The sequence below is a fragment of the Trichomycterus rosablanca genome, chromosome 12, assembly GCF_030014385.1.
Source record: "Trichomycterus rosablanca isolate fTriRos1 chromosome 12, fTriRos1.hap1, whole genome shotgun sequence".
Classification (NCBI taxonomy): domain Eukaryota; kingdom Metazoa; phylum Chordata; class Actinopteri; order Siluriformes; family Trichomycteridae; genus Trichomycterus; species Trichomycterus rosablanca.
The window spans coordinates 19,023,370-19,050,000 of record NC_085999.1 but is presented as its reverse complement, the minus strand read 5'-3'; the positions used below and the strand labels follow the sequence as shown (position 1 = coordinate 19,050,000).

The window sequence follows — 26,631 nt, the reverse complement described above, 5'->3', positions numbered from 1 at the left end:
GTTGTGTTCTTATCGGATCATCAGACTTTCTGTCACATAACTGAGCGGTCTTCCAAGGGCTGTTTTTCCTGAAAGGTTATTTTAAGGTAACATTTTGCATATAAATGATTCATAAGCATCACTTCCAGTTGCACCACTGACTTCTACAACTCAGTCAGAGTGACAGCATTTATCACATTAGCCATTCCAACAAGTGACCTTTTAGTTTGTTGACGTTCAGCCATTTGTCCATAATTTATACCAGCATTTTACAGACAGATTGTTTACCTGCACTGTACTAAACTGGGTGTTCTTAAACATTTTTGTGAAAAAAATAAAATAAATCCATTAAAAGTTTAAAAACTGCCGTTGGTAATAGATTTGCATTTGAAGGCTGTCAGTAGATAATATGTTTCTAAAATGGCCTGGAGTCAAACATAACACACCTTTGCCCTATTCAGAGGGATTGGGTTTTAAATGTTTTAAATCACACCAAACACTTTCACAGCATGGACTGTGCATTCCACTGAATGTAAATATTAAGGGGTATTCTATAAGCTATATAGTAAGATATGGTGTTTAATATATGTACATAAATCTATAAAGAAAGAGAGATTTATAAATCTTAGCTTTATGGATGGCTAAATCTTGCTTTAAATGAATTCTTCATCAGTTATTTTAGAGTAGCAGGATATTTTAATATTGCTATGTCACAATTATTTAACCACTACACAATATTGCTGATCTTTAAATCTACTGTTAGTCTGTTAACCTAAAGTTGGGTTACAACGTAATTAAACCATTGTGAACTCTCTTAATTTGCTTCAGCTGAGATGTGTTACCCAGAGATGTGTTCAAGGTGTGCAAAGAAAGGGTTGACTGGAATGCATAAAAAGGAATTTTGACAGGCCGCCAGAGTTGGAGAGAGGTGGGTTTTTAATTGTCTTTTGAAGACACTGAGAGACTCAGATGTTAGAACAGACAAAGGAAGTTCGTTCCACCAATTGGGTGCTAGTACAGAAAACAGCCTTGATGCTTGTCTTCTGGGTGTTCTGGTTCTGGGAGGAGGTTTAATAGAGACTTTTACGTCTGTATATAGACCACTGTAGAGTCAATAGCCCCGTTGGGTATTCGACCACCCCAGAGACAGAGCCAATCTTGTTCGTATGTAGATGCCCGACTGACTGATAGCAATGTTGGGGATTCCAACTCTGGATCCCAGCTGGAGTGGAAAAGCCTAATTTACCATTGCACCACCAAGTTATATAGGAGGCTATAGTTTTATGATTTTGTGATTAAGATATGTTATACATGTACTGATGAGCCAAAACCTCTCCCAGCATAAAGATCAGGCATAAAGAATTGATTTTGATAAGGGACAAATTGTTCAGGTCAGATGAACGGATTGAAGGTTCTCAAAAATAACAAGTGGTGCTCAAAAGTACCAACTGACAGTGATCCAAGAAGCGACAAGCCACAAACCTCAGGACATGAAGGCTATGGCATTTGGTATGGAAAAACAAGGGTCACAATACACAAAGCATTTTTATGCAGGTACAGTAGACCCTTGAGTTACGAACGGTTTACCATACGATGTACAGTATATATATATATATATATATATATATATATATATATATATATATATATATATATATATACAGTATATATATATATATATATATATATATATATATATATATATATATATATATATATATATATATATATATACATATATACAGTTAGCAAACATTTGGGCAGCGGACAGTGTTTTTCCGGTGTTTTCTTTACATTTTGTAAAATTCAATATTAAAATGTCCCCAGAGAAGGTGCAGAGAAAGCGCAGTTGTTTGTTGTTGTATAATTACTCATGTCAGTAGATGTCACTGTGTATCAGACAGAGGGGACATTGAGTAAGAGAAGAAGGATTTATTCTTTCGTGAAATTACACCTACAAAATACAACGCTATTAAAATAAAGAAGGAAATAATACAGAAATAATAATTGTTGTTTCTGGTAGATACAATGTATTACGGTGTATGGTACAGCACACGTACTGTACTGAAATGTGATGTTATTATGTACAGTACAGTTCTACTGTGTATTGTTGTTTTGTATTGTTTATTACATGGATATTACATCTATTCTATAATTTAAGATTTAAGGGCAGATATACTTGTATTTATAACAAAAACCATTAGAAAGGTTAGGTAAGGTTGGGAGGTCTGGCATGAATTAATTCTATTTACATGATTTCTTATGGGAAGAATAGGTTTAACTAACAAACATTTTGACTTAAGAACAGCCCTTTGGAACCAATTAAATTTGTAAGTCAAGGGTCTACTGTAGTCCTAATGTTGAGGCTCATCATTGTAAATCAAATTTAGCGTTAAGACATTTTTATGTTAAAGCTAGTGTTTACAACAAATGTGTGATTTAGTCTTTGGAACATTCGGTTACAACAGGCCTTGTACAGCAAGGTCATTATTCATATGAGAAATGAGAAAAAATTTATACAAGCTGTGAATGGTCACTGGTTTGTGTACCATGACAACACACACACACACTCACACAAACACACTCTCTATTCAATTGGGCCTAAAAATAGCATTCCGGTTCCCATAACCCACAGTCACATAGCCATCCCACAATCCTACCCAGAATTATTTTTCTTTTCAACTTTTGTATTCATTTTTGTATTTGTTATTTGCACTTGTTCGAATTTCTTATGTCACTGTCAAGAGGTAGGATGTCTAAGCTGCTCTGAAAGTCCTTAATACTTACCAGGAAATGATGTACCCCTAAAGACCACTATGTATGCAGAATGCTGTGCATGACAGGATAATTGAAGAAGCCTGTCAGCAGTTGTATTACCCAGCACGTATCAACACAGCCCACTTATTAAACTTTTTAGTATGGATCATGTTTTGGCTGCTCACCATGAATTCAAAACAAATTAAAATCAAGCGAAAGATGCAGGTGTTTAATTAAAAAGTAAACAGAAAATAGACTAGGTACAAAGTTGTTCATTGTGCTGTATTTGGTTCTTCCTAATTTCTACTATTTTTGAATATTTGTCACACTTATGTTTCAGATCATTAAACTTCTTTAAATATAAGACAAAGATAAACCAAGAAAACACAAAATGCTTAATTTAACATTCTGTTTGGGGTCCCTGAGACCCCAGAGCCTCTATAACAGCTCACAAAATCAGCTTAATACTTTTTTTTTTTTTTTTTACATTTTATGGATACTGCAATTATTTTTATATTATTTATATATAATATTTCTATATTGATATTGTGTTCCAAACACCCTGTAATGTATACACTTCTGTTTGTGGTCTTAGAGCCCCCAGCTAACATGATTAACATAATTTCATGTTTCCTGCCTCTCTCTCTCTCTCTCCGAATAATTTGATAAATTCATTTGGTTAATTTTGAAGTCAATGTATTTTTTTTTATCCACACAACATTGTGTTCTCTGGGACCCCAAAACAATACAGTAAAGCCAGTGTCAACAGAACACAAGAGTTAAAAGATGGTTTTTCCTTTATTGAAGAAAAAAATGCTGCTCAGTCCCACCTGGCACTATGTGGAAAAAGTAAATTATCCCTTAGCTACTAAATCAACCACTCACTCACTTTCTTAACCACTTATCCAATTAGCATCGCGGGAAGGGGGGGGGTGGAGCCTATCCCAGCTTTTCAATGGGCGCAAGGCACACAGTAACACCCTGGACAGGGAGCCAGTCCATCGCAGGGCAGACACACACACACACCCATTCACCTATAGGGCAAATCAGTGTCTCCAATTAACCTGACTGCATGTTTTTGGACTGTGGGAGAAAACCAGAGCTTCCGGAGGAAACCCACGCAGACATAGGGAGAACATGCAAACTCTGCACAGAAAGGACCTTCTTGCTGTGAGGCGACAGTGCTGTCCACTGAGCCACCGTGCCACCCACTAAAGCAACCAGTTAACTAAATTAAATTGATAGTTAGGTTCAATTTCACTGGCCACACCCAGGCATGGTTACTGCCAGACTGTTAAATGTAAACATCAATTAAATAGCAACTGTCTGGTAATGTGAGGCAGGCTAGAAGGTCTCCAAAAGCAGCACATGTTGCCGTGTTCTAAAGCGATTTAAAGCCAATGCTAAGACTCGGGGACTCCAGCAAACCACAAAGGGAGCCATTATCTACAAATTGACAAAACTTGGAAGACTATTGAACCTTCCCAAGAGTGGCTAGGCTATCAAAATTTCACCAAGAATGCAACAGCTCATTCAGGGGTCACAAAAGGGCTCAGATGAAAATCTACAGAAAAGGTCAATGCACACAGTTTCCTCAATAAGAAAACTGCATCCATGGGAGAGTTGCAAAGCTTATCTGGCATTTGAAAAATAAAAAAAATAAAATAAAATAAAAACACTTTGGCATAAATTTGGCATAAAGCTAACATCACCTTCCACCAAACAGTCACATTCCACACTAACAGTCAGATGTATTGGCCGTAGTGTGATGATCTTGTGATAATTGATAGTACCATGATTTTTACTCTCTATCAAAAAATCCTAAAGAAGAATGTCTGCCAGTCAATGCATGACTTGTCCATTGATATACGGTGGCAAGACATTAAATAGGCAGTTTATGCTGAAAAACCCTCCAATGTAGCCAAATTATAACAAGTCTGCAAAAAGAGTGGGCCAAAATACCTCCATAGTAATGAAAAAGACTCATTGTAGTTATTACTGCCAAGGGTGGCGCAGACAGTTATTAGGTTTAAGGGTTAATTACTTTTTTCACATGGGTGATATACACCAATTAGGCATAACATGACCATCTTCCTAATATTGTGTTTGTCCCCATTTTGCTCCCAAAACAGCCCTGACCCGTCGAGGCATGGACTCCACTGGACCTCTGGCACCAAGATGTTAGCAGCAGATCCTTTAACTCCTGTAAGTTGCAAGGTGGGGCCTCCATGGATCAGACTTGTTTGTCCAGCACATCCCACAGATGCTCGATTGGATTGAGATCTGGAGAATTTGGAGGCCAAGTCAACACCTCAAACTCATTGTTGTGCTCCTCAAACCATTCCTGAACCATTTTTGCTTTGTGGCAGGGTGCATTATCCTGCTGAAAGAGGCCACAGCCATTAGAGAATACTGTTTCCATGAAAGGGTGTACATGGTCTGCAACAATGTTTAGGTAGGTGGTACGTGTCACAAGTAACATCCACATGAATGGCAGGACCCAAGGTTTCCCAGCAAAACATTAGCTCGTCTGTTGGATCGGACCACAAAGGACAGCCTTCGCTCCCCGCGCATCAATGAGCCTTGGCTGCCCATGACACTGTCGCCGGTTTACCACTGGTTCCTTCCTTGGACCACTTTTGATAGATCCTGACCACTGCAGATACCCTACAAGAGCTGCTGTTTTGGAGATGTTCTGACCCAGTCGTCTAGACATCACGATTTGGCCCTTCTCAAACTTGCTTAAATCCTTACGCTTGTCCATTTTTCCTGCTTCTAACACATCAACTTTGAGGATAAAATGTTCACTTGCTGCCTAATATATCCCACCCACTAACAGGTGCCGTGATGAAGAGATAATCAGTATTATTCACTTCACCTGTCAGTGGTCATAATGTTATGCCTAGTCAGTGTATGTTTTGAATTAATATTTATATTTTGTGTTTATACATATTGTGTTTATCTTATATATATTAGTAGATCTGAAATATTTATATGTGACAAATCTGTGCAGCCAACCATCACAAAGCATTAATGGCATATTGACGTTGCATAAATTAGCAAAATTAGGAGAAATCACGATTTTTAACAGCACTGTATATTTACAGAATACAATTACAGTATCTGACAAAAGTGAGTACACCCCTCACATTTCTGCAAATATTTCATTATATCTTTTCATGGGACAACACTATAGACATGACACTTGGAGTAGTCAGTGTACAGCTTGTATAGCAGTGTAGATTTACTGTCTTCTGAAAATAACTCAACACACAGCCATTAATGTCTAAATAGCTGGCAACATAAGTGAGTACACCCCACAGTGAACATGTCCAAATTGTGCCCAAAGTGTCAATATTTTGTGTGACCACCATTATTATCCAGCACTGCCTTAACCCTCCTGGGCATGGAATTCACCAGAGCTGCACAGGTTGCTACTGGAATCCTCTTCCACTCCTCCATGATGACATCACGGAGCTGGTGGATGTTAGACACCTTGAACTCCTCCACCTTCCACTTGAGGATGCCCCACAGGTGCTCAATTGGGTTTAGTCCATCACCTTTACCTTCAGCTTCCTCAGCAAGGCAGTTGTCATCTTGGAGGTTTTTGAAGGGAGTTTTTGAAGGGAGGGGATCATGCTCTCTTTCAGAATGTCACAGTACATGTTGGAATTCATGTTTCCCTCAACAAACTGCAGCTCCCCAGTACCTGCAGCACTCATGCAGCCCAAGACCATGATGCTACCACCACCATGCTTGACTGTAGGCAAGAGACAGTTGACTTGGTACTTCTCACCAGGGCGCCGCCACACATGCTGGACATCATCTGAGCCAAACAAGTTTATCTTGGTCTCGTCAGACCACAGGACATTCCAGTAATTCATGTTCTTGGACTGCTTGTCTTCAGCAAACTGTTTGCTGGCTTTCTTGTGCGTCACCTTCCTTCTGGGATGACGACCATGCAGACCGAGTTGATGCAGTGTGCGGCGTATGGTCTGAGCACTGACAGGCTGACCTCCCACGTCTTCAACCTCTGCAGCAATGCTGGCAGCACTCATGTGTCTATTTTTTAAAGCCAACCTCTGGATATGACGCTGAACACGTGGACTCAACTTCTTTGGTCAACTCTGGCGAAGCCTGTTCCGAGTGGAACCTGTCCTGGAAAACCCCTGTATGACCTTGGCCACCATGCTGTAGCTCAGTTTCAGGGTGTTAGCAATCTTCTTATAGCCCAGGCCATCTTTGTGGAGAGCAACAATTCTATTTCTCACATCCTCAGAGAGTTCTTTGCCATGAGGTGCCATGTTGAATATCCAGTGGCCAGTATGAGAAAATTGTACCCAAAACACCAAATTTAACAGCCCTGCTCCCCATTTACACCTGGGACCTTGACACATGACACCAGAGAGGGACAACGACACATTTGGGCACAATTTGGACATGTTCACTGTGGGGTGTACTCACTTATGTTGCCAGCCATTTAGACATTAATGGCTGTGTGTTGAGTTATTTTCAGAAGACAGTAAATCTATACTGTTATACAAGCTGTACACTGACTACTCTAAGTTATATCCAAGTTTCATGTCTATAGTGTTGTCCCATGAAAAGATATAATGAAATATTTGCAAAAATGTGAGGGGTGTACTCACTTTTGTGAGATACTGTATGTTGGTCAACAAAAACATTAGAAATCTTTATTTTCCCCAAAATGGGGTTTGTAAGTGTATTTTGTGTACTTACGGTAAATCTCCAGCACCACAGTGGCCTCCCGAGTCTGACCCTGTGCATCAGTGGCCTGACAGCGGTAGATGCCTGCATCCTCTATGTTTGCGTTGTAGAGGGTGAGTCTGGACCGCACACCCTCATTGTGCAGAGCAATGCGTTGGGACGGCAGCATGCGCTCACCCTGTGGGTTATACCATTCCAAACTTACGGGCTCTCCAATCACTGCACACACAAACACAGAAATTTTTCTACTTTAAAATAGATACTTGTGTACATTTCATTTAAAAAATTGGATTTCAATGAATATACTGTATGTGCAAAAGCTTAATGATAATATTAATTCTGATGACAAATAACCAGCATTTATTGCCCAGGGAACATTAAAAATAGATCTATGGAGAATCTTTGCAAATCTTCATATTCATATGTTTTGACTGTTCAAACAGCAAGTGTAACAGGTTTATAGTCGTCCATGAGAATGTCAGCATTCTGTTTATTTTTGGGAACTTGCCCCAGTGTCACAGCTTGGGCCTCACATGGGAACCACCCAGGGATAGCGGCCTGCTCCAGAGGCAGCATGACGTCCCTGTTTCCTGAGTTGGATTCACCGAACCACCAGTATGTGCAGTGGAGCGTGAGTTGGTGTGGCATGGGATTCACTCGTGCATGGCTGCAACCGGCAGGTTTGGACACTTTTCTATAATTCCTGTTTTTTTAAAAGCTGGCTTTGTCACAGATTCAGATCTCAATTCATTCTTGTTTATGTTCTTTCTGGTTCTCGCTCTAGTGGGGCACGTCCAACCCCGTTATTTATCACTTACTGTTTAAACATTACACTTTGTGTCTAATTGGTACAGGTAATTCATAACCATATTGTTGGTTGGGAGAAGAACAACCTGCAGTTAATATCACTAGAGGTAATCTAATGGTTTGGGTAATATAGACTGTAGAATGTCCAAATTACATATATGATTTAATATGAATATCCACTCATGTTTTTTGTTTTGTTTTGTTATTTTTTACCTGTTATTTTAGTATCAATGATATTAATAAATATTACTGAAATATAAAAAGACTAAAATTGATTAAAAATAGAGATTCTAAGCTTTAATACAGTATAGACATAAATAATGTAAGTGCAAATGTATGACCTCTGTGCTTCTGGAACTCATGCACACCTGCCACACCCAACTCTCCGGGAGTACATGTTTGTTTGCCCCTTTTTGTGATTGGGTCCCTGTTAATGATCCACAGGTGCCTATTGTTTAGGGAGAATGCTCAGGGCATTTAAAGAGGCCTGTGGATCAGTCAAGCGGGAACTATTTTGACCCTGACATGTTGGTTAGTGCTTTGCTCATGTTATTTTGACTGGTGTTATGGTTTGATTCGGTTTTGTCAGGATTTTGGTTTGCTTTGGTTTGGTTTGGTTTGGTTTGGTTCGGTTCGTCTCGTTCATGCTCTTGGTCCTGGTCCAGTTCATGTTTAGTGTTAGCTTAGCTTAGGGTTAAGGTTTTATGTGTTTAGCAATTAGCATTAGTGTAGCTTTAGCATTATTCATGTATGTTTAGATTAGTGTTAGCATTTACCTTAGTTCATGTGTGTGTATGTTTTGTCTTGTGCAAAACTGTATTGTCTTGCTTCTTATTATTAAATATCTTTTGTTATACATCTCTGCGTGTCTCTGCCCCCTCTGGTCTCGTTTAGCCCAAATACATTACAGATTTATCAATCATCAGGTAAACTGTTATATAAAAATATGTTGATTTAAGCAATTAATTTCACATTTACCTAACCTAAAAGCTCATGTGAGAACCACCCTGTTTACATGGTTGCTGCCAGACCTGTTGAATGTAAACATCAATTAATAAATAGCAACTGTCTGGTAATGTGAGGCAGGCTAAAAGGTCTCTATAATTTCCTGATAAATTTTACTAAACATTGACTACAATTAAGTTTTAAAAATATTTAATTGGTTAATTTTTTTTTTTTGAGCAGGTGGTTCCAATAGTATTTTTTTCCTTTAGATTTTCTCCCAATCCAGTCCTGTCCCATCCCATGTTATTATATCTCTGCTGGATGTACAGCCTCTGTACTTACTGAGGAGAGCCACTACTTCTCTCCATCTGCCAATGCAGACAGCCAAACAGATAAAGAATAACACTATGCTCATGTGAATCAACCACTTGCAGTAGGTGCGTTGTCTAGACAGAAATCCATTTTTGCACAGGCTATGAGTAGAAACCCTGTAAACCAGTGAAATGCCCAGCCATTTAAATAGCACAACTGAGATTTGAAATACAAATCTTCTACTTTTTAAAGGTTTAAAAAAGGTTATATAAATAAATAGTAGTCATAGCATAGCCTAACCACTGTAAAATACATTACTGATTTAATCAGATTTATAAAGACTTTCATTAAGACTCTGATTCTCTAATTAAATTGTGTCTGCTCATGATCACTGTAAGCCAGTACTTAGCTATCTGGAGTGTGACGTTTATGAAGAGAAAAAATCTGCATCCTTAAAATAAACATCATTTTAATAAGATTTTAAGTTGACACAATGATTATGGCAATAAACAACTTATTAAGTTTATTCACCACATGCCTGTATATTGCAGGTCAGTTATGTGTGGCACTTTATATAAAACAAGCGACTTTATTTTTGTTAAGAAGCACCTGTTATCTTATAAATATATAGTTTATAATAATACAGTGGCAAATTCTTACACGTACAGAGAAGCTCTGTATTGTTCTGCCACTTGTGCCATTACTGTGAATTTTATGTTTAGAGTGACTTTACTAAATGATTAACACAATTTTAGGCAAATCTTATCCACCAGGCAAATAATTATTATATCATTGTCATAATGATGAAGATGATGATCTAATCAACTGTCTTTTTGTTTCAGTGAGTTAAGCTACCTAGACTGTTAGTTGTGTGCAAATCTCACCTACAAAATCATGATTATTGATTTTTTTTACAAGCCCCATATCTCAAAAAATAGAGAATCTGTGATTTGTTAATTCTCTTCAGTTTTTATTTAACTGACAAAATTAGAAAGAAGAGATTTGCAATGTTTCACTGATCAACACTGTATTTAGTAAATAGAAACACATTTAAAATTTGATGCCTGCAACACACTCCAAAAAAAGCTGGAACAAAGCAAAAAAAGAGTATACAGTTTATAGAATATTTAGCTAGCAGCATTCCACAATAAGAGTTAAGTTAAGAGGTGAGGGAAGCATGATTGGATATAAAGGAGGATCTAACTAAGGATAAGTCTTTACAAGAAATAATGGGCCGTGACTCACCACTTTGTGCCAAACACAAATTCAGGAGAAATATGCCAATTAGTTAGAACACGTCTTAATGCAAGACTGCAAATATTTATTCTTTCTATGTTATGGGGGTGCATCAGTGCCCACTGCATGGGTGACTTGAATATGTGTGAAGGTAAAATTAATACAGAGGAATAAAGTGTAATCTTAGAGAGACACATGCTGCCATCAAGGCAACATCTTTTCTTGGGAAGCCCATGATAATTTTAGCAAGATGATGTCAGGTCTTATTCTGTATGTGCTACAACAATGTGGCTTCTCAGACACAGAATGTGTGCACTTGACTGGCTTGCCTGCAGTCTAGATCTGTCTCTAACTGAAAATGTTTGGTACAGCAAATATGAATGGTTGCTGTAGCAAAATACTGTATCTGAAGTCTCGTATTAAGCAAGAATAGAGAAAAAAATCCATTTGCAAAACTGCAACAATTCGTGTCCCTAAGCCATTAATTAAAATCTCATTAATAGGAAAGTTAATGGAACACAGGGGTAAACACTGCTCTTTTCCAGCTTTGCACAGTATAAGTGTGTTGTAGGGATCAAATTCTAAACATACAATGAAGCAGATCAGCAAAACACATTGAAAATCAATTGTGTAAATAAAGATGCAAGAGAATTAACAAATCACAGATTCTTCTATTTATTGTGTTTTACAAAATGTCCCAACTTCTCTGGAAATCGGGTTTGTACTTGTTTGACTTCTATTAAATAAATATCTTATATTCAATATAGTGAAATGACTTCTATAGAATATCTAATTTATATTCCCTTTTGTACCTCTGATCAATCAATGTAGCTGTTTTATTAATGACTCTTAGCAAACTGCCTACCTGGTTTTCTGGCTGCTGAAAGAATGCAGAGATGGACTGTCTACTTGCTAGCTACCAGCAAGCTGCCATTCTGGTATAATTATAAGTGTTACAACATATTTGTAATGCCCACCTGTAGTGGAGATTGGTGGCTGGGCATTCCCACATGGAAATGTAATATATGGCATATATGCACCTACTGTATATCAATAATGTTTTATAATGTATCATCTGGATATATGGAGATATATTAATTTATATATGTAATTTTATTAACATAACGTATAAAAAGGCTGTATGCCAACATATTCTCATTTTTAGGCATTCATATATATGTTTTATATTTAAATGTTGTGTAATATCCACATATATTGAGAATATATTCATATAAAAACAGCTTCATTCTGTGTAAATTCCCAGACCTTACAACAACGCTGTTGGTAAAAACTGACTCAAAGCAATATATACTTAAAAATAAATTAAAAATGCACCTGATGAAACACATTAAATGCTTCTAAATGTTTTTATTTTATTGAACGTATAATTTGTCTTGTAAACAAAACTCAACATCTTCTATTTTTCTAGAATTCAGAGCAATATTGATTGAGTTGGCATGACTTATATTTGTTCAGTTCAAATTTGCGCAAATAGGTTGCAACACAAGCACCAAAACCATGTTTTGATTTAAAAAGAAGTTGGCTTTGTAGTATTAAAAAATATATACAGGTCCTTCTCAAAAAATTAGCATATTGTGATAAAGTTCATTATTTTCCATAATGTAATGATAAAAATTAAACTTTCATATATTTTAGATTCATTGCACACCAACTGAAATATTTCAGGTCTTTTATTGTTTTAATACTGATGATTTTGGCATACAGCTCATGAAAACCCAAAATTCCTATCTCAAAAAATTAGCATATCATGAAAAGGTTCTCTAAACGAGCTATTAACCTAATCATCTGAATCAACGAATTAACTCTAAACACCTGCAAAAGATCCCTGAGGCTTTTAAAAACTCCCAGCCTGGTTCATTACTCAAAACTGCAATCATGGGTAAGACTGCCGACCTGACTGCTGTCCAGAAGGCCATCACTGACACCCTCAAGCAAGAGGGTAAGACACAGAAAGAAATTTCTGAACGAATAGGCTGTTCCCAGAGTGCTGTATCAAGGCACCTCAGTGGGAAGTCTGTGGGAAGGAAAAAGTGTGGCAGAAAACGCTGCACAACGAGAAGAGGTGACCGGACCCTGAGGAAGATTGTGGAGAAGGGCCGATTCCAGACCTTGGGGGACCTGCGGAAGCAGTGGACTGAGTCTGGAGTAGAAACATCCAGAGCCACCGTGCACAGGCGTGTGCAGGAAATGGGCTACAGGTGCCGCATTCCCCAGGTCAAGCCACTTTTGAACCAGAAACAGCGGCAGAAGCGCCTGACCTGGGCTACAGAGAAGCAGCACTGGACTGTTGCTCAGTGGTCCAAAGTACTGTTTTCGGAAATCAAGGTGCCAGAGTCTGGAGGAAGACTGGGGAGAAGGAAATGCCAAAATGCCTGAAGTCCAGTGTCAAGTACCCACAGTCAGTGATGGTCTGGGGTGCCATGTCAGCTGCTGGTGTTGGTCCACTGTGTTTTATCAAGGGCAGGGTCAATGCAGCTAGCTATCAGGAGATTTTGGAGCACTTCATGCTTCCATCTGCTGAAAAGCTTTATGGAGATGAAGATTTCATTTTTCAGCACGACCTGGCACCTGCTCACAGTGCCAAAACCACTGGTGAATGGTTTACTGACCATGGTATTACTGTGCTCAATTGGCCTGCCAACTCTCCTGACCTGAACCCCATAGAGAATCTGTGGGATATTGTGAAGAGAAAGTTGAGAGACACAAGACCCAACACTCTGGATGAGCTTAAGGCCGCTATCGAAGCATCCTGGGCCTCCATAACACCTCAGCAGTGCCACAGGCTGATTGCCTCCATGCCACGCCGCATTGAAGCAGTCATTTCTGCAAAAGGATTCCCGACCAAGTATTGAGTGCATAACTGAACATAATTATTTGAAGGTTGACTTTTTTTGTATTAAAAACACTTTTCTTTTATTGGTCGGATGAAATATGCTAATTTTTTGAGATAGGAATTTTGGGTTTTCATGAGCTGTATGCCAAAATCATCAGTATTAAAACAATAAAAGACCTGAAATATTTCAGTTGGTGTGCAATGAATCTAAAATATATGAAAGTTTAATTTTTATCATTACATTATGGAAAATAATGAACTTTATCACAATATGCTAATTTTTTGAGAAGGACCTGTATTTAGGGCACTCTCACAGGCACAGAGATTCTGAGCTCCTGGGTTTAAATCTCAGCTCTGCTACCGGATTGCTTGGCGCCCTCTAGCAGGCATAATTGGCTAATGCCTACAGCAGACAAAATTGGCTCCCAGTCTCCTGGGTGGGAAAGACCGGACTAAGGGGGTGGGGTTATTTTATATATTTGAGTAACTTATATATAGAAATAAGCATTTTTGACATATATGTTACATATATGTAAAAAAAAATTACACATACATGAGCATATACTGTATATTTCTATGGGCCACACATATATGAATCGATTTCAGTATATGAAATTGTTCCAGTTTCTAATAGGTTTCATATATAGTTTGCACAAATATGGGCATATATGTTATATATGAAAATGTTATATATGTACATGTATTACATTTGCGTAAGGGTTGTTACAAAATCATATCCTCCTGATTGCCATTACCTCTTAAGTAACAGTCACCTGCATCTTGTTGAGTATTAATTCGCTTCATGTAGGAGTGTTTTTATTAATCATGGTTTCTTCTTTACAGATTTGCCAGCTCCTCTGTTAGCAACCTGCTTTCTCCTGAAACTGTGATTCTGGGCTTAATCCAGTCCAGTTTTCTGCCAGCTCATGATGTCAGCACTATATATCTTTTCCTGGAAACCCAGCTGGCACTTTTTGGCCCTTTCAAGAGCTGACCCTATGTTTGGACCTATGTTGGGTGCAAGCTATACCAGTTGGTGGCATGGGGTGCCGCTCATGTATTGCTGTCACTAGATTTTTGAGAGAAATGAACAGTAAGTATCTTATTTACTATTAAGTGCAAATGTATGTGGTTTGCCACAGAGTCACAGTGGTGGCTGTCATGTCTAGCATTTTTTGTCAACTGGTAATTAATTAAAGGAAAAATGCGCTGTTTTTATTAAATTAGATATTTTTTCTCTCTCAGAAATATTTAGCAAGAATACACTCTGGACAGTGTGACAATTCATTGCAGGGTATCACATTTACCCATTAGCTCACACATCTACACCTAAATGCTAACTAAAGCAGCCAATTTACCCCCAGTATGTTTTTAAGAAGTAGGAGACTGGATTACCCAAAGGCATCGCATAGAGACACAGGGAAAACATGGTAAACTCCTCATAAACAGTGACTGGAGGGCCAAGGTCCCCATAACTTGTAATGCTGGCTTCACTAGCATTGCTTCACTCTCTGGTGTCAAGACATAATTGAAAACCAGACCTCACACACCTGTATAGTGTGCTCTGCAGAGAATACTGAGTAGAATCACCATATGGTACCAAGGTCATAAAAACACATCAGTGTAATGCAGCACTTCAAGCTGGAGACATCATTCCAGATGCAACTCTATTATGAATCCCAGCATGAAAAGGGTTAGCAACAGTGAAGTCAAGTCTAATTCACAGTAGGAGCCCCACAGAGATAACACAGAAAAGGGGGTCTGAAAGGACATGACAGCTAAACCTATATCTCACTGGACACCCAATATGCCAATCAAGGGTCACGATTGGTCAAACTCTGAAAGGAACGGTACATAGAGGGTTGACTTGCTGAGATTTCTGAAATGATATCTGAAATGCCGCTTCTTTCTTTAAGATAGATGACTCAGTACAGCACAGCCTTTGAGCTCAGTAATTGAAAAGATGTGGCTATAACCTAAACCTGAACTGCAAAACAAGCACAGCTTTCATGTGCTTGAATTAGTATCTTAATAAAAGAGGCCTGTATTGCAGTTTGCCTTCTTTACCTCCAGATAGCAATTTGTGTGCATATTTTAGTGCACAGAGGTGCGTGGGGGAAATATAGGGAAATGAGGAACAAAGATGGAACCTAATAATTACAGAAATAATAATAAGAAGAACCTAGTTAGGTCTTGCTGATGATATGCAGGTATAATACTTTTTATGTGCATGGGTGATTAAATCTTACTAAAATAAACCACTTCCTCTGTACCACAGAGACATCAGTTGTTGTAAGAATGTGATAGAAAGCACAGCTGGCAGTAAAAGGCAGCGATGTTGAAACTGCTAATTGGAAACTAGCTGCTTTTTGGAACGAGTGCCAAGGGTCCTTAAAAAGTCTTAATTTGTCTGGAATTGCATGCCATCTTCTTATAGCTTTAATAAGTATTATATCTGATGTAATGTGGCTGTAACCTTTGTGGTACTATTTTAATCAGGCGTTGTGTGATTACACTTATTATCAGCTGTTTTATCAGTCGATCAATAGTTTGGTGTTACCTGTGCACATAGTTCGTCAACTTTAACCTTAAAAGAAGTCTTTAACCTTATACTATAGCCCTAATAGTATTAATGTAATCCTATACATTAAAAGTTGTTACACACAATTGTACAGTACATGGTAGTCTTAAGTTTTTTGCAGTTCCTTCAAATGTGTATTTTTTCCCCATTTGGTCCCAATCAAGCCATCTCCAGTTTCCTCCCACTGGAATCTTGCCACTATAATCAATGCCCCCCCATATCCTGGTCAAGGAAGGCTAAGACTATCGCACACCCCCTCCAACATGCATGTATTTGCCATCCATATCTTCTTCCCTGACAACAGTGGCAACTCTGAGACCTGCATCACATTTGGAGAGACACTCTAAGCTTTCTAGATTATCCATTGCCAGTACGAGCACCTCAACCAGACGGAAGAGGCCTTTAACCTCTTCCCCTCTGTACAGGCACAGCCAATCATGCCTGTCTGTGCGTGTCGCTGGTTGATACCACAGCTGAGATTCAAGTGTGCCAAATGTTATGTAACTGAAGTTTAATTATTGTGAGCTAAAATATACATACCCCATTTCCAGAAAAGTAGGGACACTTTCAAAAAATACAATAAAACTGAAATCTGTAATTTGTTAATTCACTTGAACCTTTATTAAACAAAGTAAAGGACACATATAGGATTTTTAGTGTTTTCAATGACTAACTTAAACATATATGATGCCTGCAACAAAAAAAGGTGTGACAGAGGCATGTTTACCACTGGGTCACATCACCTTTTTTTCTAATAATACCCCGACCAGGTATAACATTATGACCACTGACAGGTGAAGTGAATAACACTGATTATCTCTTTATTACAGCACCTGTTAGTGGGTGGGATATATTAGGCAGCAAGTGAACATTTTATCCTCAGAGTTGATGTGTTAGAAGCAGGAAAAATGGACAAGCATAAGGATTTGAGCTAGTTTGACAAGGGCCAAATTGTGATGGCTAGACGACTGGGTCAGAGCATCTCCAAACCTGCAGCTCTTTTGGCATGTGTTCCTGGTCTGCAGTGGTCAGTATCTATCAAAAGTGGTCCAAGGAAGGAACAGTGGTAAACCGGCGACAGGGTCATGGGCGGCCAAGGCTCATTGATGCACTTGGGGAGCGAAGGCTGGCCCGTGTGGTCCGATCCAACAGGCGAGCTACTGTAGCTCAAACTGCTGAAGAAGTTAATGCAGGTTCTGATAGAAAGGTGTCAGAATACACAGTGCATCGCAGACCAGTCAGGGTGCCAATCACATGGATGGCAGGGTGTGTGTGCGTGGCTTACCTGGGGAACACATGGCACCAAAATGCACTATGGGAAGAAAGCAAACTGGCAGAGGCAGTGTGATGATTTGGGCAATGTTCTGCTGGGAAACCTTGGTTCCTGCCATCCATGTGGATGTTACTTACACGTACCATCTACCTAAGCATTGTTGCAGACCATGTACACCCTTTCATGGAAACGGTATTCCCTGATGGCTGTGGCAAAAAGGTTCAGGAATGGTTTGAGGAGCACAACAACAAGTTTAAGGTGTTGACTTGGCCTCCAAATTCCCCAGATCTCAATCCAATCGAGCATCTGTGTGATGTGCTGGACAAACAAGTCTGATCCATGGAGGCCCCACCTCACAACTTACAGGAGTTAAAGGATCTGCTGCTAATATCTTGGTGCCAGATACCACAGCACACCTTCAGGGGTCTAGTCCAGTCCATGGCTTGATGGGTCAGGGCTGTTCTGGCAGCAAAAGGGGGACCAACACAATATTAGGAAAATGGTCATAATGTTATGCCTGATCGGTGTACTTTTTAATTGTTTGGGAATTTAAGATACTAATTGTTGCTTGACTAATTGTTCTTGCTTGATACTTTGTTTCTGCTGCTTAACACTCTGTGGTTGCTGTTATTTGATTATCGTCTTCATGGCGGCCATACATTTTTAATACGAGGCAGATCTGGACTGCAGGCAGGCCAGTCAAACACATGTTCTTTATTTATTGTGGTCAGACGAATCAATATTTCTGATAATTCATTTATTTTTTAGAAGAGATTGACGCCATGTTGCTGATAACAGTCTGGACGGTCTTTTTTATCTTTGGTCCTGAGCACAAGTTCAAAAGCCAGGGTCTGTCATGGTATGGGAATGAGTCAGTGCCTTTGGCAAAAGTAATTTACACTTCTTTGATGGCAGCATTAATGCAGAAAATTAAACTGATATTTTTAAGCAACAAATGCTGCCTTTAACAGATGCTGGTTTTTGCACTTTTCGTAAGAGTCAAGATGGTCTTTTTCATTTTTGGCATGGAGAATTTAATCTCCATTTCCCCCCCAAAAAGCATTGACTCATTTGACCACAGAAAACATTTTAATGTCTTTGGGTCCATCTCAAGTAACTTCGAGCCCAGAGAACTGTTGGCATTTCTGTGCAAAATTACTATAAGGCGTCTTCTTTGCATAATACAGTTTGAGGTTGCATTGCTTGATGCAGCAACAAACTGTAAAAGTGACAATGAGAAAAAGTACTTCTGAGTAGGGCTGTCGCGGTGAAAGAATATCCCCTTGCGATATTCAACCTGTCTCAATATCGCAGTATGCGGTAATATCGCAATTTTTTGTTTTTGTTTTTGTTTTTGAAAATTACTTAATTAATCTGGATTTTAGAGCTATATAAACAAGCTTTATTGTTAGGCTATGATTCGATATATTATTGCTTTATAATGACAAAGATGAGACAGCTTTAAGACCAATGAAATGCGTGTTTATTGTTAAATACAGAACAGAGCAGGGATGCGCGTCTTTTCTCTATTAAAAAAGGTTTAAATTTAGCTTCTAGCCTAGGCTAGATATACACTGTGAAACGAAAAAAAAAGTGTTTAGGCTAAAAACGCACATCTAATCAAAATATGGTAAAAAAAATAGAATAAAGAATAAAGTCTGTAAGAGTTTAAACCTGCCTTATCATGCGCGCTAGAAGAACCAACATGTTCACCTGATGTGGTCTAGAGAGGATGTGAGTGGGGTAGTGATGTTCCCGACGTTACCGATGTTACACTAATACACAGTGTACTGATCCTGCATGCGACTTTACAGATCAAAGCAAATCTAGCCCGGTGATTGCGCCACTATTAACTATCTATTTAGTAGATATAATTAACATAATATATACTACATTTTAAGTTATTATTCGTTTCAATACATTTTTATTCAACGAAAAAATACATTTAAATCATTCCAGCAAGAGAATATTTGCAGGCTGCAATGCCATATTAACCATCATTAAGTGTTTTAGTACGCCGAGGCTGTTTGAATATAGTCTAAATTACAAGTATTTTATTGAGTGTGAACTGAATTTAATCATTAATAAACTTGCCTAGAATTCCTGTTGCCATTGTTTACATTTTAAAACACAAAGCCCGACACTCAGCAGCAACGCATGAGAACAGGTTGCGGGAAAATGACGCTCTTAGCTCATTTTCATTATGAATTTATTTAACATTTATTACGCCCGAATGTAAGCGTAAAACAAGATGGACCCTGCAAAAAAAAAAAAAGAGAAGAAAGAAAAAAAACGTGAATATCGCGGTGATGCGGTTGCTTGGCATGCCCTGCGGTTGGCTGGTCTATACCGCGATATTTCAAAATTGCGGTTAGCGCGACAGCCCTACTTCTGAGCCCATGTGGCTATGTCCATGTCGGTTTTTTAAACAATATTGCTTGCTGTCACGAATTCAGCTTCAGCAGCCCCTCTGTGCTCCCAGAGCAGGTTGAGTGTTTATGTGCCGCCATGCCCCTCTCTCCAGGAGCACATGTTGGAGTCTTCGTTTTCAGTTTGAAGTCAACAAACTATGAACAGGGCCCATGCTAATTATCCACAGCTGCACCTCGTTTAAGAGGTAAAGCTTAGAGCATTTAAGAGGTTCGATTCTCATGTTGGTTTGTCATGCTTATGTTGGTTTGTCATGTCATGACTAATGCTTTTGGTTTTGTCATGTTCTTTTTGTAGGGCAGTTGTAGCCTAGCGGTTAAGGTACTGGACTAGTAAGCAGAAGGTCGCTGGTACAAACCCCACCCCTGTCAGATTGCAACTGTTGGGCCCTTGAACAAGGCCCTTAAACCTCAGTTGCTTAGACTGTAAGTCGCTTTGGATAAAAGCGTCTGCTAAATGCATCTGCTAAAAACTTAAATTAGCATAGTTTTCCTGTTTCATATGTTTAGCTTAGCAGTTAGGTTGGCAGTTAGCATAGCATTTACTTTAGTTTTGGCATTGTTCATGTTTGTTTAGATTGGAGTTAGCGGCTAGCTTAGCATTTAGCTTAATTCTTGTGATTGTGCTAGTATGTCTTGTCTTGTGTAAGCTTGTCTTGTCTTTTGTTATTATTAAATTCTTTGTTAAAACATCTGTGTGTGTGTCTGCCCTCTCTTGTCTAGTCCCAACTCGTTACAGAGGCCTTGATGGTAACACACATTCAGCAGTGATTTGTAACCTTGGCATTTACGCTCTTAGATTTATTTTGACTCCCTAAATCTTTCATGATATTATGAATTGTAAATTATAAAAGACCTTAATTGTTTGCGATTGTGCACTGAGAAATATTGTTTTTAAACTGACTGACAATTAGCTTATTAAGTTTGGCAGAAAGTGATTAACTATGACCCATCCTTGCTTGCAAAGACTAATCCTCCTTTTATGCTCAACCCTGATGAACAGTTACCAATTAAATTGCAAATTACAGAATCTTCCAGAACAGTGTTGCTACTATAACCTTAGACTTATTTTGCCTCATTTACTTATTCCAAACACATTTTTTCTTTGCAGTTTTATCTTGTAATGTTCATGAAATTTAACAAAGTACAGTTTTTATTGTGTTTTAGAAAGTGTCCCTTTTTTTGTAAATAGGATTTGTACATACACCAACTTGGATTTAATAAGTATGTGGTAGAGAAAGTTCTGTCTTGCCATTTAACTTTGTGGCATGACCTCCTTAGTTTCTGTTCATCATTACTGATAGTGACATCTGTTTGATTGATCTTATTAAAAAGTAACTGGAACAGTGACCTCTTTGCCAAGGTTAGGAGAAAAACCTGTTCACTGTCACCAGATTGTCAACATCTAACTCATGTCAAATCTGTTCTAGTTTTTGGATTGCACCTGGCTTTCTAAACAAATTTCCTCTCAGTATAAGGTGACTGAGGGTTTTACTTACGATGATGGTAAAATGACCACCGTCCCATTTACTTTGCAACAGGTGATGTTAAATTAGCCCATTTGTTAAAAGAATCACAAGCTGTAGTTAATCATTATTACTAACACGTTGCTATATTTATTTATTTTTTTGACACATCACATATATATATATAAAAGCCTACAATAATTTAATGAAAAAATTTAAACATTTGTTTTCAGTCACAAAATCAAAGCAAAACAAATAAACAAAAAAGAAACATATTTGATTAGTATTAAAAGTACACTGGTACCTTGTAACTCAACGTCCCCTAAACTTAAAATCTTTCAAACTTAACACCCTTCCTCAAGAAATTTGTACCCTTAAACTCAACTTTACCCTTAAACTCAACATGTGTGCGACTGCTGCGCTCGGCTTGAGCTGTACGATAAAAAGTCATCAAAGTGAGAATATGAGACAAATCTGCATTTGTGTAGAATAACCGTCAAATCCACTCAAATCCAGCTCCACATGTATCTGTGTTTAGCTGGATTTTTCTCCTGTTTCACTTTTAAACTTGTGTTATAGCTCGGGGTGCTGAGAAATGGTGAGAATTAGCTTTTCCGAGAAAGTCTAAAACGCTTATTATTTAAAAAAAAAGCTTAATGTGACAATGTATTAAAATAATAATACAGAAGCACTAAACCTTTCTTAATTATTACTGCTCATAAGTTCTCTCTACTAATTAAGAAGCGGAAGGAAAAAATAAAGAAGTTAAGGTAAAGTGCAGGTTTTATTGTATTTTTTATTGATTTTTTATTGTTTTTTATATTATACTTGTGTTATTTTCAGTGTATAAGTGTCAAAAACAACCCCATTATTTTACATTAGCCTAAAATATATGCAGTTCCATGGGACCATAAAATGCATTAACAGGTTTCCCATACATCCTTATGGGAAAAAAATACCTTAAAACTCAACACCTTTTAAACTCAACGCCACTCCCAGAACCAACTGACATCGAGTTTCAAGATACCACTGTATTAGTAAGTATTATTATTATTAAGCATTAAGTATTATTTAAATTATTAAGGTTGCAGACACTGTTTATACACATTAGCCCTGATTTAATATGGGCTACCAGAAAGAAATTTGTGCAAACGAATTTATTAAACAGGGTGTACCAAGAATTACAAAGACAAATAATTATCAAAGTTTTATCTTCAGTATTTCTTTTTCATTGAATGCTCTAGTATAAGAGTATTAATCCTCTAAAGATGTAGTTAAGATAAAATGTAATTATTTTGGGAATGAGAAAAAAAGAGAGAGAAAAAGTTGTTATTAGATGTTTTGGCAGAGCTTTCAAAGCGTCACAGTATTTATGCCTCACTTCAGTACACACTGGCTGGATAAAAGCTCTCCTCCTCCTGTTTTCTTTGAGATTTGAATTAGCCATGACGATCGGATACAATTCAACACACACAAAAACCTCATTTACATATTGTTTTTGTGCTATTTTTGCACCATAATTGCAAATAAATCCACCTTGACATGCTCACTCACCACACACACAGAATCTACTAGACTGCTCAAGCTAATGAGTACTTTATTTGGGATCTTTCTAAATCAGGTCCTCTGTATCCGCTTGTGTAATGATGTCTTAGGGGGTGAATGTCAGGCTCTGTGGTGGTGAATATAAGCTCAGCTTGCTGCTTAGTTACTAAATTAATACATTTTTGCTTGTCTGCATCAAAATAGTAGCAAATAAATTTAACACTGAAACCATCTCAGCAGGCCTTGATTAAGCATGATTTACTGGTGATATTTTACACTCTTACCACATTAGGTTTATGTAATAAATGAAGCTGTGAGTTAAAGTCTGAAGAGTTCATTTAAAAAGAATCCTTGATTTCTGTTTTACTAAAACCATATTTATATTTATATTAGGAATCAGATAGCAGGGATGAGTCAATATTTTGAAATATTTAAATGCAGGGTTAGAGGCACATATAAAACCTTCAAAATACATATTAAGAATACAAAATTAAAGTATTTGTAACCAGTACAGCCCTTAGCGGAACCCTTTTTCACCTATGCACTCTGCACAGGTACCTCTCTGTCTGCTAATCAGGGTCCTTACACAGCGTTTGAAAACCCCATCCACATAGTCCAGTCATCCCGCCTTAGCAGAACCGTGTCTGCTGCAGGCACTGCCAATTATACTAGATGGCGCCCAGCCGACCGGTGGCAACAGCGAGTTTTAAACCGAGGAGTTCAGAATCTCTGCGCTGATGTGTTAGTGGAATATCCCGCTGCGCTACTTGGCTGCCCTGTTTTGATATTTAATGCTAAAGCAAAACATAAAATTATAAACAAAATATACACCGATCAGGCATAACATTATGATCACCTTCCTAATATTGTGTTGGTCCCCCTTTTGCTGCCAAAACAGCCCTGACCTGTTGAGCCATGGACTCCACTAGACCATGCTAGACTAGAAGGTGTGCTGTGGTATCTGGCACCAAGATGTTAGCAGCAGATCCTTTAACTCCTGTAAGTTGAGAGGTGGGGGCCTCCATTGATCTGACTTGTTTGTCCAGCACATCCCACAGATGCTCGATTGGATTGAGATCTGGGGAATTTCGAGGCCAAGTCAACACCTCAAACTCATTGTGCTCTGCAGACCGGGAACACCCCACGAGAGCTGCAGTTTTGGAGATGCTCTGACTCAGTCATCTAGTCATCACAATTTGGCCCTTGTCAAATCCTTACGCTTGCCCATTTTTCCTGCTTCTAACACATCAACTTTTAGGATAAAATGTTCACTTGCTGCCTAATATATCCCACCCACTAACAGGTGCCATGATGAAGAGATAATCAGTGTTGTTCTTCACCTGTCAGTGGTCATAATGTTATGCCTAGTTGGTGTATGTATAGATAAATAGTACACAATAGTGTAGTTTAATATTTATTACTTTAAGATCATTGTCAGCTGATTTGGTGTGTTAAATGGGTCAATGACGAATAAGGAATTTCAACAGGCCAATTTTAAAATACTAAAAATAAGAGTGTTTCTTGCAATTGTTCACTTATTTAGAATGTTGTGTACATGTAAATTCCTATAAAAAATTTAATGTTTTTTCATCCAGAGGAATTGGCTGTGGCCTAACAAAATGTCATGTGGTGCGACTGTGATTTATTTTAAAATTAATTAATTTTCTCAACATGCTTAACAGTTTTTTTGCAAGTACTTAATAATATAATGTGTTTAGAAACAAATTATGTTATTACTTTAAGTTTTTGTAAATAATGTACTTGTATTTTTTGTTGTATAACATCAAATTCACTGCCTTAAATGTACTTGACAGACTTATTTTTCCTGTAAATCACATTAAACATATTAATTTTTTTTTAAAATTACCTTTAACTTAGGCATACTGCATCAGTGATTAATATTTTAGCAACATAAGTGAGATTTATTATTTATAATTTAATTCAGTTACTTCTGTTATTGGTTGCACCACATGATAAGTGGTCGCCCCAAATGACATGAAGACCTCTTATTGTTAAAAATCTATTTGAAGAGATCAATAAACAAATTCCCTACAACAATAAATTTAAACCAGATTTTATTAACATTTCATCAAACTGACATGAATAGAAATGTTTCACAAACTTTCCATGAAAGGGTGTACATGGTCTGTAACAATGTTTAGGTAGGAAAGATGGCAGGACCCGAGGTTTCCCAGCACAATGTTGCCCAAAGCATCACACTGCCTCCGCTGGCTCGCCTTCTTTCTATAGTGCATCCTGGTGCCATGTGTTCCCCATGTAAGCAACACACAGCACCAGCACCCGGCCATCCACATGATGTAAAAAAAAAAACGTGCTTCATCAGACCAGGCCACCTTCTTCCATTGCTCCGTGGACCAGTTGCAATGCTCATGTGTCCATTGTTGGCACTTTCGGTGGTGGACAGGGGTCAGCATGGGCACCCTGACTGGTCTGCGGCTAAGCAGCCCCATATGCAACAAACTGTGATGCACTGTGTATTCTGACACCTTTCTATCAGAACCAGCATTAACTTCTTCAGCAATTTGAGCTACAGTAGCTCGTCTGTTGGACCACACGGGCCAGCCTTCGCTCCCCACGTGCATCAATGAGCCTTGGCCGACCATGACCCTGTCGCTGGTTTACCACTGTTTCTTCTTTAGACCACTTTTGATAGATACTGACCACTGCAGACCGGGAACACCCCACAAGAGCTGCAGTTTTGGAGATGCTCTGACCCAGTCGTCTAGCCATCACAGTTTGGCCCTCGTCAAACTCATCAAACTTTTTCCTGCTTCTAACATCAACTTTGAGAATAAAATGTTCACTTGCTGCCTAATATACCCGCCCTCCCCCCCAACTAACATGTGAAGAAATAATCAGTGTTATTCACTTTACCTGTCAGTGCTAATAATGTTATGCCTGGTCAGTAAATAGTGTTATGCCTTAATTATAGGGTATATTTTATTTTGCACTAATGATAGACAGCAGAAAAACATGTTAATGAAAAATCTATTTTTCTCCAGGTGATAAAAATAACTACAATACACCCAAGCTATATGTACTTCATGTTTGTTTATTTATGCTTCATGTTTAACATAACCTTTCTCTTCTCCTAGCCAGGTACTGAGATCATACTGCAGATTTAAATAAATATATAAATAAAAAAAGAATAAATGCCTAAAAATGCATAATTACCAAAGTGAAATTACATGCACTATTTTTAATTTTGCATTTTTCAAAAATTGTTCAAAGTTTAAACATAAGTCATTGTTTCTGAAATATTAGTCATGTTGCAAAAAATATATATCCCAAAAACTATAATAAAGTACTTTACATATATAAATCATCAGTTTTATATATATAAAAGCACAAATACTGCCAATCTAGGACATAAATCCATCATGGAAATCACTCTGCAATGGTCGCACCGCATGATATTTGGTCGCACCACATGATATTTTCAAGTGTAGTTCAAATTTACAGGCACAGAATTGGCCACCATAACAAAATAAGCTAGCTTCCCACATAATGTAATTCTGAAATCTATAATTAAAATATATGTTTGTAGAAATAACTTAATATTCATTATATTTTTGAGGTCATACCACATGATATCCAAATATGACAACTATATACCAGCTGTTAAAAGGGTTATTTTTTTGAAAATTGAGTTTGAGTTACAAACCTGCTTGATGCTTTCAAGGGCCCTTGACAAATAG

General features: G+C 38.0%; 1 protein-coding gene across 1 annotated transcript in view; it reads right to left on the bottom strand.

The window, feature by feature from the left end:
* ncam2 (neural cell adhesion molecule 2) overlaps positions 1-26,631 on the bottom strand; it is a 467,141-nt gene that overhangs the window by 112,500 nt on the left and 328,010 nt on the right. Inside the window, exon 3 of the mRNA XM_063005428.1 lies at positions 7,477-7,683. Coding sequence (XP_062861498.1) covers positions 7,477-7,683 — 207 coding nt within the window. The remainder of the gene's footprint in view (positions 1-7,476; positions 7,684-26,631) is intronic.